The 16791-nt window shown below is 51.8% G+C and overlaps 3 protein-coding genes across 3 annotated transcripts; all 3 read right to left on the minus strand.

Annotated features, from left to right (window-relative positions):
- Positions 1–171: 171 nt before the first annotated feature.
- TYSND1 (trypsin like peroxisomal matrix peptidase 1) lies at positions 172–2409 on the minus strand. The gene is made up of 4 exons (XM_065843416.2): positions 1171–2409; positions 959–1092; positions 691–876; positions 172–613 (listed from the first exon to the last, which is right to left on the minus strand). The coding sequence occupies exons 1-4, from the start codon at positions 2211–2213 to the stop codon at positions 402–404; spliced, it is 1575 nt and encodes a 524-aa protein (XP_065699488.1). The 5' UTR covers positions 2214–2409; the 3' UTR covers positions 172–401.
- A 787-nt stretch (positions 2410–3196) lies between these two features.
- On the minus strand, positions 3197–7148 carry SAR1A (secretion associated Ras related GTPase 1A). The gene is made up of 7 exons (XM_065843197.1): positions 7046–7148; positions 6632–6706; positions 6260–6379; positions 5719–5784; positions 5030–5133; positions 4738–4869; positions 3197–4247 (listed from the first exon to the last, which is right to left on the minus strand). The coding sequence occupies exons 2-7, from the start codon at positions 6687–6689 to the stop codon at positions 4131–4133; spliced, it is 597 nt and encodes a 198-aa protein (XP_065699269.1). The 5' UTR covers positions 6690–6706; positions 7046–7148; the 3' UTR covers positions 3197–4130.
- A 168-nt stretch (positions 7149–7316) lies between these two features.
- PPA1 (inorganic pyrophosphatase 1) lies at positions 7317–16789 on the minus strand. The gene is made up of 11 exons (XM_065843196.2): positions 16676–16789; positions 16450–16514; positions 13778–13831; positions 13218–13337; positions 11503–11589; positions 11086–11212; positions 10461–10588; positions 9525–9610; positions 9228–9297; positions 8146–8185; positions 7317–7653 (listed from the first exon to the last, which is right to left on the minus strand). The coding sequence occupies exons 1-11, from the start codon at positions 16737–16739 to the stop codon at positions 7622–7624; spliced, it is 873 nt and encodes a 290-aa protein (XP_065699268.1). The 5' UTR covers positions 16740–16789; the 3' UTR covers positions 7317–7621.
- Positions 16790–16791: the final 2 nt, after the last annotated feature.

Below are 16791 nucleotides of genomic sequence, written 5' to 3' on the forward strand. Positions count from 1 at the left end.
CCCCAGCCCCTGACCCTCCCTGGGACCCCAGCCCCAAACTAACCCCCTCCCTACTCCCCCAAGCAAGACCCTGACCCAAAGCATCCCTTATAGAAACCCCCCCAATCCAACCCACACCCCCACACGGACCCCTGCCGCCCCAGCCACTCGGTATCACAGAACACCAGCGCCTCAGCTCACAGTGTTTATGGCTCCAGGGAAAACAGAAATAAAACAAACCCCTAACTCTCCCCCAATTTGGTGTCGGCAGCAGCCAGCAAAAGCACCATGGTGTGCCCCCCACCCCAGGACACCCACACTCCTCCAGCCCCATGGGGTCCAGGCGCTCGGCCGCGACACGACTGGGGACAAAGAGGGGCTGTGGCAGCTCTGCCCTGGCACAAATCCCTGAGATGGGGGCGTCAGAGCTTGCTGGGTGGTCCCGGCTGCCGCTGGAGCCACCAAGCCGCCCGCACCCCCTCGCCCGCCCGGTTGAGCTCGGCGAAGGCGTTGGGGTCCCTGGTGCATCGGTAGCGCGCAATGAGGGGCTGCAGGATGGTGATGGGGATGCAGAAGTTGAGGTGGGGGTAGGTGGTCCCCGCGCTGGTGTCTCGGGTGTTGCTGGCCACAATCCCTGGCGGCGAGAGGAGTGTCACGGTGTCCATCCAGGGGACACCCATGGGACCCCCCACAGGAGACCCTCCAGCTTACCCAGGAGGCGTCCGCTGCGGGAGGAGATGAGGGGGCTGCCGCTGGAGCCCCCATGGACGGCGCAGGTGGTCTGCAGCATGACGGGGCGCCCAGCCACCGTCACCACAGCCGAGAGGACCCCTGTTGTCACCGAGGGGCCACACGCCCGCCCCAGCGCCCCGAAGCCCATCACACTCACCTCCTCACCTGGGGTGGGGAAGAGGCGGGAGGAGGGTGTGAGGGGGTGACCCTGACACCTTGGCACCCCATGTCCCCATGGGATGCTTACCTGGGAGGAAGGTGTGTGCCGGGTGTGGGGGGACGAAGCCCGGCACACCGTCCTGCAGCTCCACCACTGCCACGTCAAAGGGGGAAGACTCCTCGGTGGCGAACACCAGGTGCCCGTTGAGGACAGTGGCGGCCCTAAGGACACGGCACAGGAGATGTCACAGCCAGGGGGACCTGGGGACAAGGCGAGGGGACACATGCAGCCACACTCACCGGCTGGGACCAGGCGCTGGTGTCACGCAGAGCGGGTCACCAGCCTCCACCACATGCCGGCAGGTGAGGAGCAGGCGGGGAGACAGCAGCACCCCCGAGCCCCACGTCCCCCCGCACTCCACCAGCACCACCCAGCCCAGGGGGTCCTGCCCTCCTGCTGCCTGCACCACGGCCACCCGCCCCGGCACTGGTGGCACCGCCACCCCAGCGGCATCCAGGACGCTGGCACTGCTGCGCAGGATGGCAGCAAGGGAGCAGAGCAGGGTGAGCCCGACCCACTCGGTGCCTTTCCAGCAGAAGGAGGCGACAATGACGGCCACCAAGCGGGAGCCAGTGGCAAACGGCAAGAAGGCACCGCCGCCCTCGGTGCCGGGCAGGCAGCGCGCGTCGGTGAGGAGCAGGGCGTTCTCCTCGCCGGCCATGTTGCTGACCACCCCTTTGCTCAGGGTGTTGAAGAAGAGGTCGGGGCACAGGGCGCCGAAGGGGGAGCCACAGGCCAGCAGCCCCTGGCCCTTGCGCAGGCACCCGGCGCTCGCCCGCGCCGTCCAGCCGCCCGCAGGGGTGTCCAGGCCAGGCACCCGCAGCCAGGCGAACCAGTGCAGGGCCCGCGGGTCGGTCCCCGCTGCCTCCCCGCCAAAGCGCCATTGCTCCGCCTGCCCGAACGCCTGTGCCAGCGCCTTCTGGAAGGTTCTGCAGGGCACCAGGGCCAGGAGCTGGGCTTCGTGCTGCTGCAAGGCACCGGCTGGGCTGTGCGACGCTGCTGGAGCATCACGGCTGACGGCTGGGATGCGGGTCCCCGCTGAGGGGTGCAGGACAAGGAGGCGCAGGCAGGGCTGCAAGGCATCGGGCAGTAGGGCATGGGGCTGCGCCCAGGCGGCAGGGCCATCCCGCAGGAAGGCAGCAAAGCCGGCGCCATGGCACAGCACCAGCCCGGGGCCGCGGCTCAGCACCACCCCGCTGCAGCTGCAGGGGCAAGCGGCCGGCTGGGGCGAACCGGGGCAGCTGGAGATGCTGACCACGCAGCAGGTCTGCTCCTCCTCCATGGCGGCGGCCGCGGCGCGGGCTGCATGCGGGGCAGCCCCGGGAGCGGGGCGGTGTAAAGCGAAGCAAAGCGGAGTAAAGCGAAGCAAAGTAACGCAGCGCAAGGAAAGCCCCCGCTGTGCACCGCACTGCCCCACCGCACTGCCCCGCCGCGCCCCCCGGGGCCGCTCCCCGCGCCGCCGCTGTTGCTCCCGCCTCTTCCCCATGCCCTCCTCGCTCATTGGCTAAAGCGGGGCCTTGCGCCCTCCCCATTGGCGGCGGCGGCGGGGCGGAACGCGCGACGTGGCCGTTTTAGTGGCGCTTCCGCCGGCCCTCAGAGCGACCGGGCCGGGTGGGAATGGGTTCCCTTCTGGTTCCCTCAGCTCCGCTTCACCCGCAGGCTGTTCACCCTCTCTCGGTGCAATAGCCAGCGGGCCGGGTGCCGCCATCCCCCCTTCCACCACCCCGACCCAGCTTCCCCTCCCGAAATGCAGGTTTACTTCCCGCTTTCCCCAGGGGCGGGAAGGGCTGTTTCCAGGTTCGATGCCTGGCGCTCGGGTTCCGGGTGAAGCAGTGTCTGGCCCGTAGGCTTGCTTGTCCACAACCTGAAGTACCAGGACTTGCAGAGCTCCTCTTAGAGAGTTAAAGCTCCCCAGAACTCCGTGAGTAAACAGGAGGCAGAATTTAAGCTGCCCCCACAGCCTCCTCCTTGGTTCAGAAGCCCCTGCTGGCTCCTGAGGCCCCAGCTGTGCCTGGTTCCCAGCCCCGAGGTGAGGCCGCCATCCTGCCTCAGTTTCCCTCCCCAGCAGCCTTCCCCTTCTCCAGAACATCACTGGCTGCTAAAAGGTGGTTTTAAGCCTTATAAATCGACATTGAGAATTGATGTGAGGAAGACCCGGCAACGGTGAGTTCGTTCTTTCCACTCACGCTGTGTTTTACCCCCAGGAGCGGCTACGCCAGGTGCGTGTGCTCTGTTGCACCAGGTTAGACTGAGGATCGCCACCCCTTCGGAGGAGAAATGTCTTTATTTAACTGAAAATGAGTACTAGACAGTAATGAAACTTCAGACAAAAAAGTCCGTCGGGTATAAAAGAAACTGGTTTAGTCTACATTAATAACCTGATGATATGCCAATGTCAAACGCTTCCATGCTACTACCACCAAACAGCCTCGTGGTTTTCGCTGTGACGGGCACAGCGAGAGGATTTGAGGTCCTTGGCCCGGCTGCAGGGGAACCGCATCCAAACCCCTACCCAGGGCATGCTGGCGGGTGCTTTTCTCCAACTACAACAACAACAAATCCCCATAAACTAAAGCAGCTCGGATTGCACGCGTCAGTCCCACAGGCACCCTCTTGGTTGTCGCTCAGCGTGACATAGCACAGCCACCCTCCAGCTCAGTTAAGCCCAAATGCTATGTTTATTGAGGACTTCTAATACCATGATACCTTGGTTCAGTAATTTGTGAAATATCTAAATACCGTTAAATATTTTTTTTTAAAAAACCCTAACCAGACTCCAGACTAAACAAGATGAACGTTAAACTAAAAAGTTAGAAGGGACGCTGTTTACATTAACACTTTCTTTAAAAAATATAATTGCTTTTTCTTTTTTTCTTAAGTCAATTAACCACAGTGGTGAGACGTGCTCTCTTTTTCAGCCGTTACAGTGCAGCGTGCAGAGTTTTCCTTCCTGGATCACACCAGCCCTGCTGTAACCGAACTGAAAGGGACAATGTGCACCCGTGTGCAGGACGGTGCTGTCTCCCCATCGCGTGGAAAAGAGTTGTGTGTCACCACTGTGCCATAGGGCAGCCGAAAACCAGGAGTCTCTTGGTCAAAGCCGGTGACGCGGTTGGAAAACCTTCCGCATTCGAATAGAAAAGTCCGTGTGAAGAGGATCAGTCCAGAGGAGTCACACTCGCGTGTCTGTCCCAAGTTATCAGTCAATGTACTGCGATAGCCAGCGGAAGCCTTCGCCATAGCCTTGCCTCTTGAGCACGCTGCACATGAACACCTCCATGGGACGAGCGTTCAGGTCTTTCAGTGGCACATTTCCCTGCGGAAATCCAAAAAAGGGGTCAGAACCGCAGCCCTGCCACCCTCGGGGAAGCGGGAAATCCCGCTCCCAAAACAAACCATTTTCGAGGCAGGAAGCAATTGTCACCGTGTGGATAAGACAATGCCAAGAGCAGCCTCGGGGTGTTATACCACCCTCACCCAGCGCTGCTGATTAGTTCTCTCTAAATGTCGTGGTTTTAAACCGTGAAAACATGGAAATGCAGAGTAATGAAGCCGGAAGAGCCCAACGACGTTAAAACACCAGCTTGACACCTCATGCCCTCATCATTATAGAGGTACCATGTTTTGCACAATTCTGGGAGTTTTAAGACTCACCCAAGGGCATTATTATTATGATTAAAGATTCAGCTTCATCAGTATCGTGGACAAACTCACAGTAACAACCTCAATTAGTTTCTGGATGGAGCAACAAACCCCACAAGCCCTCCCGTGCCGGTGGACGCCCCACGGTTTGGATACCTCCCTACCTTTCCTGTGGTCTGTCCGTAGAGCCCAAAGATCTCCCGCAGCTTCTCCTCGCTGATGGCCTCGGGCCTGTCGATTTTGTTACCCAAAATAAGGATTGGCACGTTGGATATTGTTTCATCTGTCATTAGTGCCTGCGAGCAAGACAGAGGGATTAAGCAGAGGCAGAACAAACGTTCATAATTTGAGAGACTCTCAAAATGTGCTGTGAACGTATTCCAGCCCCCCCAAAGCAATATTATTTATAATTTAGCTACTCAGAGGTGGTGGGGAGGTAAAAAAATAAAAGTTTACATTAAGTTCAACTTTGGATTCCATAAGCCGCGAGTGATCCGCACAGTCCACCAGGAAGACGATCCCGTTGATGGCCGGCAGGTAGTTCTTCCAGACCCGGCGAGCTGGAACACAGAAGCGACAGACACTGCCCAGTGAAGCACAAAAAAACAGCCACCCTCTTCATCACAATTTCCTCAAGGAAAGGGGACTGCACAAGCTGGGCAGCTCGGAGTGACGCTCCTTCCGCTCCCCTAACTGAGCCTCAGCAACCACAGCCACCTTTTTAGCCAGTGCGCTGGAAACAAATACGAGAAAGAAAAAGGGGGGCAGAAAAACTTTTCTTAGAATTCCCAGAATGTCTAGAAATAAAAATTCAGCCATTATTCAAAAGAATGAGCCTCTGACATTCAAGTCTTCCACAGCTACAGATATTTCAGGCAGCAGAGTGTGAACTGCCAGTGTTTTTTTTTCCAAACTGACAGGATTCAAGTACTGAAGCACTGAATCAACTGGTATCTTAGAGCCAGGAGGCTAGTTCCGCATATTGCTCCATAATTCATTTCAAGCAACAAATCAGGTACTACTAATTGCTATCACTTTTCAATATCCCTTTTTGGGAGATTTTTCCTTAAAGTGGCTGGAGAACATCGTGGAAACGGGAAGGCTGACCTAATTTGGTGTCTCCCACTCGGGAACTTCACTTTTACCTTGTTCGTGGCCGCCCAGATCGAAAGTTGTGAAGGTCATTCCAGCGATCGTCAGCTCCTCTGATGCTGAAAAGGAAAAATATGGGTTGTGCTTGAGGAAAACAAAGTAGGTGCCATGGCAAGAATTTATTGGGGGCTCATGTTAACATCACAGAGATGGGTATTTGGGAATTCCTTGTAGAATTCAGTCACTGAAATGGAGTTGTTTTACAAAATCACAAGCAGAAAATTTCTTCTACGTCCTTGCTGAAGCACGTGCTTACTAATTTGCAATTATTATACTTTATCACACTTTTCATTAGAAATTCCCTCCCCAAAGAGGCAATGTCATCTTAATTGACCCACACCAGTTCCCAGTCTTGATGTTGTACATTTGAGAGAAAAATATAAATCTGCTTCAGCTTGAGCAACCGACGTGCAACTGCAATCTTGGCTGCGGCGTTAAGACTTGCAGAGGCATCTTTTGACACCGCGTCTCCAGAATGACAGAGGAACAACCCGGAGGGTGAGTCAGGCAGGGCTCAGAGGCTGCTGGACTTACTAGGATGTAGCGTCGGGACGTGCTGCCCCAGCCGGTCGTCCTTCAGCATGTGCAGCAGTGTGGTTTTGCCCGCGTTGTCCAAGCCCAGGAAGACGAGTTTTCCGGATTTCTTGTACAAACCTGTGAGGAAAACAGACAAGCGAGGGAAAAAAAACAAAAACTCCAGCAGGCTTATCTTGGTGTGCAAAGGAGGCCGTGCACCTCTGAAATATTCTAAAGGTTTCTCCCACTATTGTAAAAAAGAAAAAAATCGGTAGAGATTTGCAGCTTTCTCTGCTGCGTGCCCCAGAAGAGGTTTGTTTTAATCACTAAATCGTGAACTTTTGAGCGATTTTTGGCAACGGGCACAAGGTGAACTGACCCAAGCCTTACCGAGGAACTGCAGGACGCTGCTGAAGCCGTTGTAGAGCCACTCGAAAATGAACGACATGGCTGAAGATCAATCGCCTGCGGGGACAGAACCGGCGTTACCGACCGCGGGGCTCGGTGCTGACCGCTGCGGGACCCCCCCGCGGGGCGCTGCCACCCGGCGCAGGGCCCGCTGCCCTCGGAGAGGCGCTGCACACGGAGACGGTGAATGCGGACCCGGGGGGGACGGTGAGGGGACCCAGGGGGACGCGGCCCCAGCCTCGGCCTCAAGGGCGGGCGGCACGGCCTACCCCCTGCCCCGCCCCCCACCACCCTGCCTGCGTGTCACCGCTCGCCGCCGCCCCTCGCCCGGCCCGGCTCCCGCCGCCCCGCCCGGCTGTCCCCGGGCCCCGGCCGGTCCCCGCCGCCGCCGCTCACCCCCGGCTGCCCCCGGGCCGCGGCGCCACCGAGTCCCCTCCTCAGCAGCCGCCAGCTCCCCCGCCGGAAAGACGTCGCCTGGCGCGCCCCGCCCACTTCCGGCCCGGCGGCTTCGCCGCGCTGGCTTCCCACGTCTGCCAGGGGTTCGAGACCGCCCCGCGTCAAAGTTCGGGAGGCGATACTGCGTTACCCGATAAACCCTCCCCTAACCCCCCCAAAACTACCCCGTCGGCTCCGCCACTTCACGGGAGGGAGGGAAAGCCCCGCAGCGTTCGGTTTCAGCAGATTTTATTTCTAGCATCCATACACGTACCAGGTGAGCCACCTTCTGTTGTGACTGACAAAGTACACTGTACCACCATGCACAGGGAGGGTGGGTTTTGATTTTTACAATTATGTCATCTAGCCTCCACAAGACCTCAATACAGCAGACACATCACTGCTAGATACACAATTCTAATCGGCAAAGATACATGGTCTTCTTGTTAACAGTGAAGCTATTTTTCTGTTCTGCTCCTGCATATGGTGAGTCCTCGGTGGGAAGGACACAACTGCTTCACCACTCATCTTCAGGCCTTAGTTCTTCTGGTAGTAGAACCACTTGTCAACTGTGTGGGGCAAAAAAACCCAAAACAAACAAACAAGGGGGTTAGTCCTGTGTTAGTCACTCATTTTTAAGCAGTAAAAGGGCACTGTATGCATCACCTCCAGCACAGAAGCTTCCTCCGGCTCCTGTCAACAACCCCACCATGCATCCAACAGGTTCTTGAGCAGCCCCATGTAGGTGTATTTGTCATTTTACCTCCCTTTGCACCGCTTTTCTTTCAGGACCTGCTATATACCTGATCTCTTTTGGAGCAAACTATGGCACCTCAGGCCTCCTACTCACGGCTTGTCTACCTGCCTCACGTACCCAAAGCAGCAGGTAAGGCAATACCAGAAGTTATTCAGGAATTAAACGGCATTACTGACACAAGGTAGGTCCAACAAGGTCCTTCATTTCTCCTAGTGCTAGAGCCACCCGCATCAGTTAAGACCCTTTGATAATTCCTTTGAGGAAGCATCCACTCTGTGTTGGTTGTGTAGCTTTTGAGACTTACCTTCTGGTGGAATTGGGTTGGCAGCTTTACACGGTGGTGCCTGAAACAAGAAGTGAATTAGCAGATAGAAACTGCTGACAGAGATTGACCTGAAGCTCAGCAGACATTGTTTAGCACCACACAAGTGTTTACTGAGCGTAGTTTCAGATCTAAGCAGTGTAAATCAGTCTGTGGCAGCCAGCGCTGGTCAGTGGTGACGGAATAAATGAGCTCAAGTGCAGCGTGGCATCCCCACAGCCTCCCCATTCCGTACATGCCCCAGCTGCAAGCAGCCTGCTTTTTCTAAACCAACAATGTGACAGTGGAAGAGAAGCACAAAGGACTCTCAAAAAATCTTCTCTGAAGAGCTTTCACCTGATGTTTAGCATTGAAAGGCAGACAAGGGTCCTTAGCTGGTGACACATCCTCCATAAGGGTCACACTTTCCAAAACGTATGAGGTAATTCGGATACAAGCACTTTTAAATGCAAGACAGTGGTTTTAAAAGTCTCTGCAAGGCTACAGAGAGACTCTGTTTTTCTACCACATTTCCATACGCTGAGGCAGCACGTGCATTTTAATTTTCCTGTCCCATTCCTCTAACCCCTTTTAAGTTACAAACAACATTACAAGTCCAGGGAGACACAGTGAGGTCCTGAAACTGGACAGACAGAAGTACTACACTGGGAGCTTCAAGCCTTTCATAGCAAAGGACGCATGGTCCTCAGCTGCAAGGATCTCAGAAATTAGACCTTCTCTTCTCAAAGGGTGACCTGTGCTGTGAAGCTCTTGGAAGGCCAAATATTTAAACACTCTCTGAACAGCTGACAGCCAAGGTATGGTTCAGAAGCTTAGCCCTTCATGCAAACTCTGTTTTGGATTCCATCTCCCAGATGACTAAGGTCAAGGAGAAGCCTCTGGAGGAACGTCTGGCTTGCTCTGCGTTCATCTTATTTAACCAGAAACTGTGCTCAGTCATGCAAAAAAAATTCTGAGCATCCAAAGCCCTAGTCACACAATAAGGACGGTTTACGGTACCACACAAATCGGATCATTTTGCCTGACACTGAAGTTGGGTGTAGAACACTCAGATTTGTACTTACTGCTTCCACAGTAGCTTTTGCACACTCTTGGCTACAGCAGAAAGGGCTGTCAGACACCGTCAGGTTTGTGCTGGAAGAGATGAGTCGCTTGTGAGAAAGTGAAAAGCCAAGTCTTTCCCCCAAAAGTATTAAATAATGGAATGCTAAGAACCACCGTTAGAGCTGCCAAGTTGAAGGGGAAGGCCTGCGGAAACAGCCAACAGCTAACAGAAAGCATGGCACCACTTGGGAAAGGATGTTTCAGGGTTCTTTGCTTAGGGAAAAGGGATGTACACGGTAGCACAAGCATTCACCTACCAGTTGATCTCCCCACCATCAGTTTTCTTCGCTACTAAAGCTTTCCAGTGTTCGTGAGTACATTTGATGACATTCACGGCAAAATCCTAAAGTTGAAGATGAGAATGAGCATCACGTTATGTGTAAGTACTAGACCATCTCCTCCAGACAATCAGTTACACAGAAGGAGAAGCCAGTATTTATAGGCTGATTTTAGATAGTTTCTGACTCTGGAAGAGACTGAACAAGACCTCTTCTATTGCTGCACCTCTCAGGAGCAACAACAACCTCCCAGCACTCAACAGCTGAAACAATGGGGATTTTACAACATGAATTGTTTTACTTTCAAGATGGGAGGATATTCCAAGGTCACCTAGTGAGCGTGAGGCCAAAAGAAACTGAAGGCAGATATTTTAGTCTTGGGCCAGCGCTATATTACAAAAGCACCTCTGCCCCGCTGCTGCTGGATTTGTCACCAGCAGGTGGCTTATCTTAACCTGTCTGCGAGCTTTCTGCCACTCCAGGTAAATCGTTCAACTGCTGTGCAGATCAACAGGAAGAGACACGCACCTAATCTAGCTTTGCAACTATTTAAAAAAGGAATCTCCTTCCATACATATAATTTTTAATGCTGCCAAGGCAGAGCTTTACTCAAAGGGCGTGAGGGAACACTTTATGCCTGAAGGAAGAGGCATTTTAACTCCGGAGGTAACTTTGACTTGCACCAGGCTGCAGTGGAACAAAGCCAGTGAGCAAGGGTGATGTCAGACACCCTTTGCTCCAGAGCAAGAGCAAATAAACCAGGTGTTTTCTGTCCTGGTTCTGACACAGAGGCTCCTAGCCCTGAACTGATCCCGCATGAATGTCATCTAGAAGAAAAACTGATAATATCCACCAGCAGCAGGGTGATAACCCTGTGCTTTCTCCCCCAATACTCCTGAAGAACGGCGATCCTACCTTATCTTTAAATTCACCATTAAAAGCAAACTGGTTTTCCGGCTTTCCATCAGGTACTTTGTATCTTCTGAACCAGTCCACAGTAGCTTCTAAGTATCCGGGTTTCAACCTTCTGACATCATTGATATCTACCCAGGGAGAAAAGGTTTTCTAGCCACATTTAACAAAAAAGGTTACTTTGCTACTACCCCGCTCTTCTGAGCTGCTCCAGTAGCTTTAGGAACAGTTCAGACAGGTTACAGAAAAGACACAAAGTGAATATCTGCACTGGAAAATCAGTGTTTCATCTGCCCAGTATATCCTGGTGGCCACAGGAGCAGGGACACGTCTAAACAGCTTTGATCAGAGACTTCCTGGACAATCTCTTTCCTTCCACTCAGAGGAGAGGCTGTACATCCACCCTGTTCTTCGAGATGCCAGAGGAGCGAACTTGGCATAAATACTAGTAAAATATAGCAAAAACCTATTCTGCTACAGGTTTGATAACATCCTCTTCTGCTGCCCTTCCAGTATCACATTTGATTAATACCCTGGCATAGAAGAAGCAAACCTGTGTCCTGACTTCCCGCAGGCTTTTGACAGAGAAAGGGAACCACTAATCCTGCTCCTCCCTTCCATTACTCACCATTGTAGTTGTCTGCTTCTGGGTCTTCGATGTTGATAGCAATTATCTTCCAGTCCGTCTCTCCCTCATCAATCAGCGCCAGCGTGCCCAGCACCTTCACTTGGATGACTTCTCCTCGAGAGCAGACCTGCAAGGACAAAGATCTTGTCTGTACTGACACATCTGAGGAATGCACAACAGGAGACCGTGCAAGCCCTGAGAGTTCAGCAAGCAGTCGGCACCAGGAAATTTGCTGTTGCTTATCAGCAGCTCACAAGGCTCATGCTGCAATATCTCACCAACAATCTCTGGAAGCAGCAGAGAAACATCATATTCTTCAGGTAGAGGAGGTAGGAACTGAATAATGTCTCTGGACAATTGGCTTTAGAGACATTAATTACATGTTTCAAAAGACAGTTACCCTTTAGAGCGTATTACCTTGCTTCCAATTTCGCACACGTCAATTGGATCATTATCTCCGCAGCAGCCAGTGTTTTCATCTTTGTGACCTGGGTCTTCCCAAGTCTGGGAAAAAAACAATCAATCAAAGTTACATAGAAGAACTCTCAAGTTTCAAGAGGAAACAAAAAGCAGGTTTATTTCAGGCCCGCAATTGCCTCGAAGACAGACTTCACGCTCCCTGTCAGGTCAAGCGTTTGGGCTACTGTTTCACTTGTGCCTGTAAATGCAGTTTGAATCCAAGTTGAAAAGTCTTATCTTGCCAAGGCTAAGCTGCTCCCTCCCACCTTTTTTCAACAACTTTCCAGACTTCCTCCTCCGTTCCACAGGCACATAAAGGTGAAGTTCACATCTATAAAGAACAATCATCAACGTGGCTGCCTGCCTGTTCCTTTCCTTATTCATTTCTTAACAGAAGTTTCCTGAACTTGTGATAGCAGTCCAACAGAAACGGAAGACAGACAGGGTGTATTGCTTCCTTTTAATTAAACAATTAGAGACCTGTTGTTAGACTAGGGCAGTGACAAGAATGTGGAGTCCCATACCCTGCATCCAGGGAGATGCACCTGGGTGACGCTGAAGGACTCTGCACAATCCCTGTTGTGCTTCTCTACACAGAAGTGTTAAGTTTGGTTCCTTGCCCTGAGGCATAAACATCTTTGATCCCCCAGCACACGAGTGCATGAAGGCTGCAAAAAACATAATTCTCTACTAAGAAAATGGCTCCAGAATCCATCCAAGTAGAAAACAATTCAACTTTGAAACACCATCTTAAGCTACCTGGAGAAAATACTCAAATATCAAGACTAGAATTAGAAAATTCAGTGTGTTTCCCTGAGAACTGTCACTGACAATTTCCTTCTCTAATGGAAGGAAACTCAAACCCTAAAGAACATCAGAGGCAAACAGCCTTGCTCAAAGTTCCTCTTTATCGAGCAGTCGCTGGCCAGCTAAGAGATTGCGTCCAGGTGTCACCATCTGCCTGTCAGTCCCCCCTTGCCAGCTGTTTCAGAAAAGATTGTCTGTGCAGCTGTGGAGTCTCTGGACTGCTGAGAGCCTTTCTGAGATCAAACGCATCGAGGCATCTACTACCATCCAACAGCTCAACCTGTTAATCTGGCTGTGTCTTTTGGACCCTGAACAATAAGAGGGGCAGAAACAGGAGACGGTCTTCACATCTATTCAGATTTTCATTGTCCACATCCAAAGTCTAAAACAATCAGCTAATTCGGTGCAACAAGGATCTTCTGTAAAGATTCAGCCTAGGGGCCGTACAGCAAGGTCCTGTACTATTAGCTGAAAACTTGATCGTTTATGATTCACCAAGCAGGAACTGAGGGCACTGCTTTGCTAGATGCCCATTTTCTTGTGTAGTGACAGCTTCCTTCATCCAAAGACAAAGACCTGCCAGATACTGCCCAACCAAACTGCCAAGTGGCCGAGGAGTTATGCAGCAGGTACATCACTAGCAGCAGCTGCTCATCCTCAAACAGCTTCTTCATAGCATTAGCTACAATCCTGCTGCTTGAGATTTCTACCTAAAACCATCCCTGCAAGATTCTATTTGCAGCTGCAAACGCCGTGTTCCAGATTAGACCATCATCTGGCCTTTTGCTCGTTAAGACAGACAGACAGACAGGCACCCTCCCTCCTCCCCGCCAGAAAGGACGAGCCACCAAGAGAGGTCACAGTACCTGTGGGATAGCACCGTAATTCCAGATATAACCCTTATGGGGAAACACGTTCGCTACATAGCGTAGTTTTCCTTTCTTCACGTCTTGCTTAATTGGGTTTAAGGGATCCTTTGTTGCAATCTGAAAGAAAAGTTACGTGAATCTCTCTGCTTTGCTCTCTAAGAAAAAACAACTGATTATTTTCAGTGAAGCTGGCTGCTAACCAGCAAGCCAAAAGACCAGGAGCTGACCCTGAAGCCAACATCAGATTTTGGAAAACTCCATTTCCTGCCGCATTGCCATCTCCTGGGATATAGTTTTCAGCAGACTTAGAAACTTCAGAACCACACAGTGTTGAGAGCCGTAAGATGCTGCTTTAATCAGAAGACATAGAAGAATATTAAGTTATTCCAACTTCTGCACGTCCCAGCCTCCATGCTAGACCTCTGGCATTAAGCAAGTATTTACACAAGAAGTTAGAAACCACTCGGGTTTTCAGGAGGTGGAAGTGAGAAGGAATCAGCAAAGCCAAAGATTAATAGGTCAGCTCAAGAACTGAAGCGAGGAACTGTAGTAGTTACCTCCATCTTAGCGTTCGTCCATCGAGGTACTTCCACAACCATGTTGAACACATTCTGAAGAAACAAAAAGATTGGTGAGTGGGAAGGAATCTCAAGACCCTGCTTTAAACTAGGGAACGCATGAAAACCAGCCAGTTTGCACAAAAAACATAACTTTTCCCCATTTCTATTTCCTGTGCCAGTTTTGATACAGTTCATGGAAGTCCTGTACTCCTATCAGTCACGTGTCATCACTCGAAGATGAATCTCGCGAAAGCTCCGTTGAGGTTACCCATGCATTCTCCACCAGTTGCCACCTATGATCACCTCCACCACATTTCCAGGTTACGGAACAGCAAGCTTAAATGAATCAAAGACAGCTGTATGCAACTATCCTGAACATAACAAAAGGTTTTAGGCATATTCATGAAATACAAAGCTCTTAACTGCTACAGCAAGAGCCATCTTGGCACTTTAGAACAGAAAATGTTTACAGGAGTAATAGCACAGGTATCTACCTGCTATCCTGAACAACTGACAGCATCACTCCCAAATATTCTAGGCTGTCTTGAAGCAGGGAAAGAAGCCAGAGCCCATCTTCCTCAAGCTGACACTCTGACAAACCCAGAACTTGTCAGGGGCACAGTGCAAGGACAAAGGGGTGGGGGAGAAACACAGAACTGCATCCCACAGGATCCAGTTTACGGGTGACACTTGAAGACATCTCCTGTTGACTCCAGCTGGGCTGAGAGGACTTGAGAGTTCAATGTCGGTCTCCTCTTCTAGAAAACAAGATTTTCCATGCTTGAACCATAACATTTGCTGTTTGAAGAGACTATGGCTTTTAACAAGAAGTCAAACCTTCCTCCCTTGCATCGACAAGGTTTCTAATCCCCATGTTAAGCAGTATTAGTGTTGCAAAATCCCTCGCACCTGTATTGCGCCATAATTAGATTGCTATTTTGCAACGAGTGCTGTTCCGTCATTGACTTTGCCCACACCCTTCCCTAACAGAAGTTTATTACATCCCCTTAATTGCAGGGGTTCACCGCTCATTCACAATTTGAAAGTAAATACGTATATACTATTTTTATGTATAAGTAAATTGAGGAAAGGAGTGAGGCAATGGGAACTGGCTGGGCAGGGCGCTTATGGCTTTGCAGTCAAGAAAAGAGGACTCAGGGGTGCATCTTTGTCAGGCTGGCAGTTTCCCCATGGTCCCACTGGCAGATCTGCCTCGGTCTAAGACACACAGCGAGTAGCCCAAAGTCACTGCTTTGCAATGCCAAGACGCACAGGTACAGATAAGGTCAGCACATCCAAGTCCTCAACTGAAAAAAACACCCTGCAATCCTCTCAGTGTCTTAGAAGTCTAAGGATAAAGATCAAAGGAGCCCCGATGGCATAAGACAACCTTCTGCTTCAGGCTGGGCTCCCTACCATAGCTGGTGACGAACCTGCTAAGTAATGAGTAAGATCTATGTGGAGAGACACTCCAGAAACAGAAAGAGGTCTAATGCGATCAGCTCTATTGTGTAACTTTGGTTACTGCGACCTTCAGTGAGACTTAATGACTTGGCACAGAGACGCTGGCGAGCAGCACTGGCTGCACAGGGGCTCTGGCAAGCAGCACTAAGCGCCTGAGGGCACACCAGTAAGTCCAGTTTCCCTTGTAATCCTTACCAGTGCACAGAAACCCTCCTCACCCCTACATGCACTCCCCTGTCCTTCCCCCCCGCACTCTGTGAGTGCCTGCCAAGCGTAGTATTATCTGGATTTTCCCTGCCAGAGTTACCTCTCAGACATCTGCTTTTGAAAACTACTTTCCCAGTCGGCCGCAGAAAAACTGCGTCACCACTGTCCTTTATGATTAATTACAACCTGTCTTCTCCCTTCCAAGCAGGCAAAAGTCACCCCAGACTTCCCAGACAACACCTGCTCCTCAGAGCTCAACCAGCTATTTTTTAGAGGTTCACCCCTCAATTCTGCCTACTCTTTTCCTTTCCCATAACCACCCTCTACCTCCAAATTAGATCTGCCGTGAACATCAGAACAGTTCATCCGCTACGTTGCTCAAGCTGCGCAGCTTTTCAGTACGTGTTAAAAGAAGAAAGCAGCTACAAAGGGTACGGAACACATTCAGTGAAAACTGAAACACAGATGTTCTGGCTTCCTAGAACATTTTAGACAGTGATTTGGGACAGCCTCATTTGATTAACCACTGGCTGCCGGAAGGATGCAAAAGCCGCACAGCCTCACACGTGGCCGGTTCCCCAGCCACACTTTTTGTCAGGTCAGAGGTCCCCAGGAGCTGCTACAGCAAGAATTTAACATTCTGTTCAGCAGTTGATTATACTGCGGGCATGAAGCGCTCTTAGTCCACTCGAAACCCAAGCCTGAAATATCACGCAGCATGAGCGGATGCCTCCACAGGAGTGGATGTATGTATTTAGCTAAATGGAAAACTGCTTCTTTTAACTCAAAACGCTTTCATGTTCTCTCACGGGCAAGTTCAAGACTCATATCTCGGGAATATGAGCATGAGATCATCTGTTCTCTTGTCTCGCGTGGCTCTACCCGAGGCTGGGACTGCAAGAAAAGGGCACTTGTTCTTTGCAGGCTCTGGTGATGCTCCCATCGGGGCTCTCCTGCCCAGAAGCGGCGTAAGGAACCGGGAGCTTCTCCCTTCTTACCTTGCCGGCGTCCGCGTAGATGGGGATATCGTGGAAGGGGGAGATGTAGCGTCCGGCGGCGTCCTCTGCAAGGCAAGGTGGGGGGGGGGGGGGCACACGAGTTAAGTCCGGCCTAAAGAGACGCCTCAGGTGAGGCGCTGGGAGGGGGGGGGGGGCTCCCCCAGAGCCTCCATCGGAGCTCAGCCCCCTAACCCCCCCTCCGGGGAGGATGAGGAGAAGCACTCACTGAAGAAGAGCCGGTACTCCAGGCTGTGGGGCGCAGCCCGCTCCTCCACGCTGTAACCGGCCATCGCGCCGGCTGCCGCACTGCGCAGGCGCGCCGCGCCCCCCCTCCGACCACGC

Source organism: Patagioenas fasciata, chromosome 8 (assembly GCF_037038585.1).
Source record: "Patagioenas fasciata isolate bPatFas1 chromosome 8, bPatFas1.hap1, whole genome shotgun sequence".
Taxonomy (NCBI): domain Eukaryota; kingdom Metazoa; phylum Chordata; class Aves; order Columbiformes; family Columbidae; genus Patagioenas; species Patagioenas fasciata.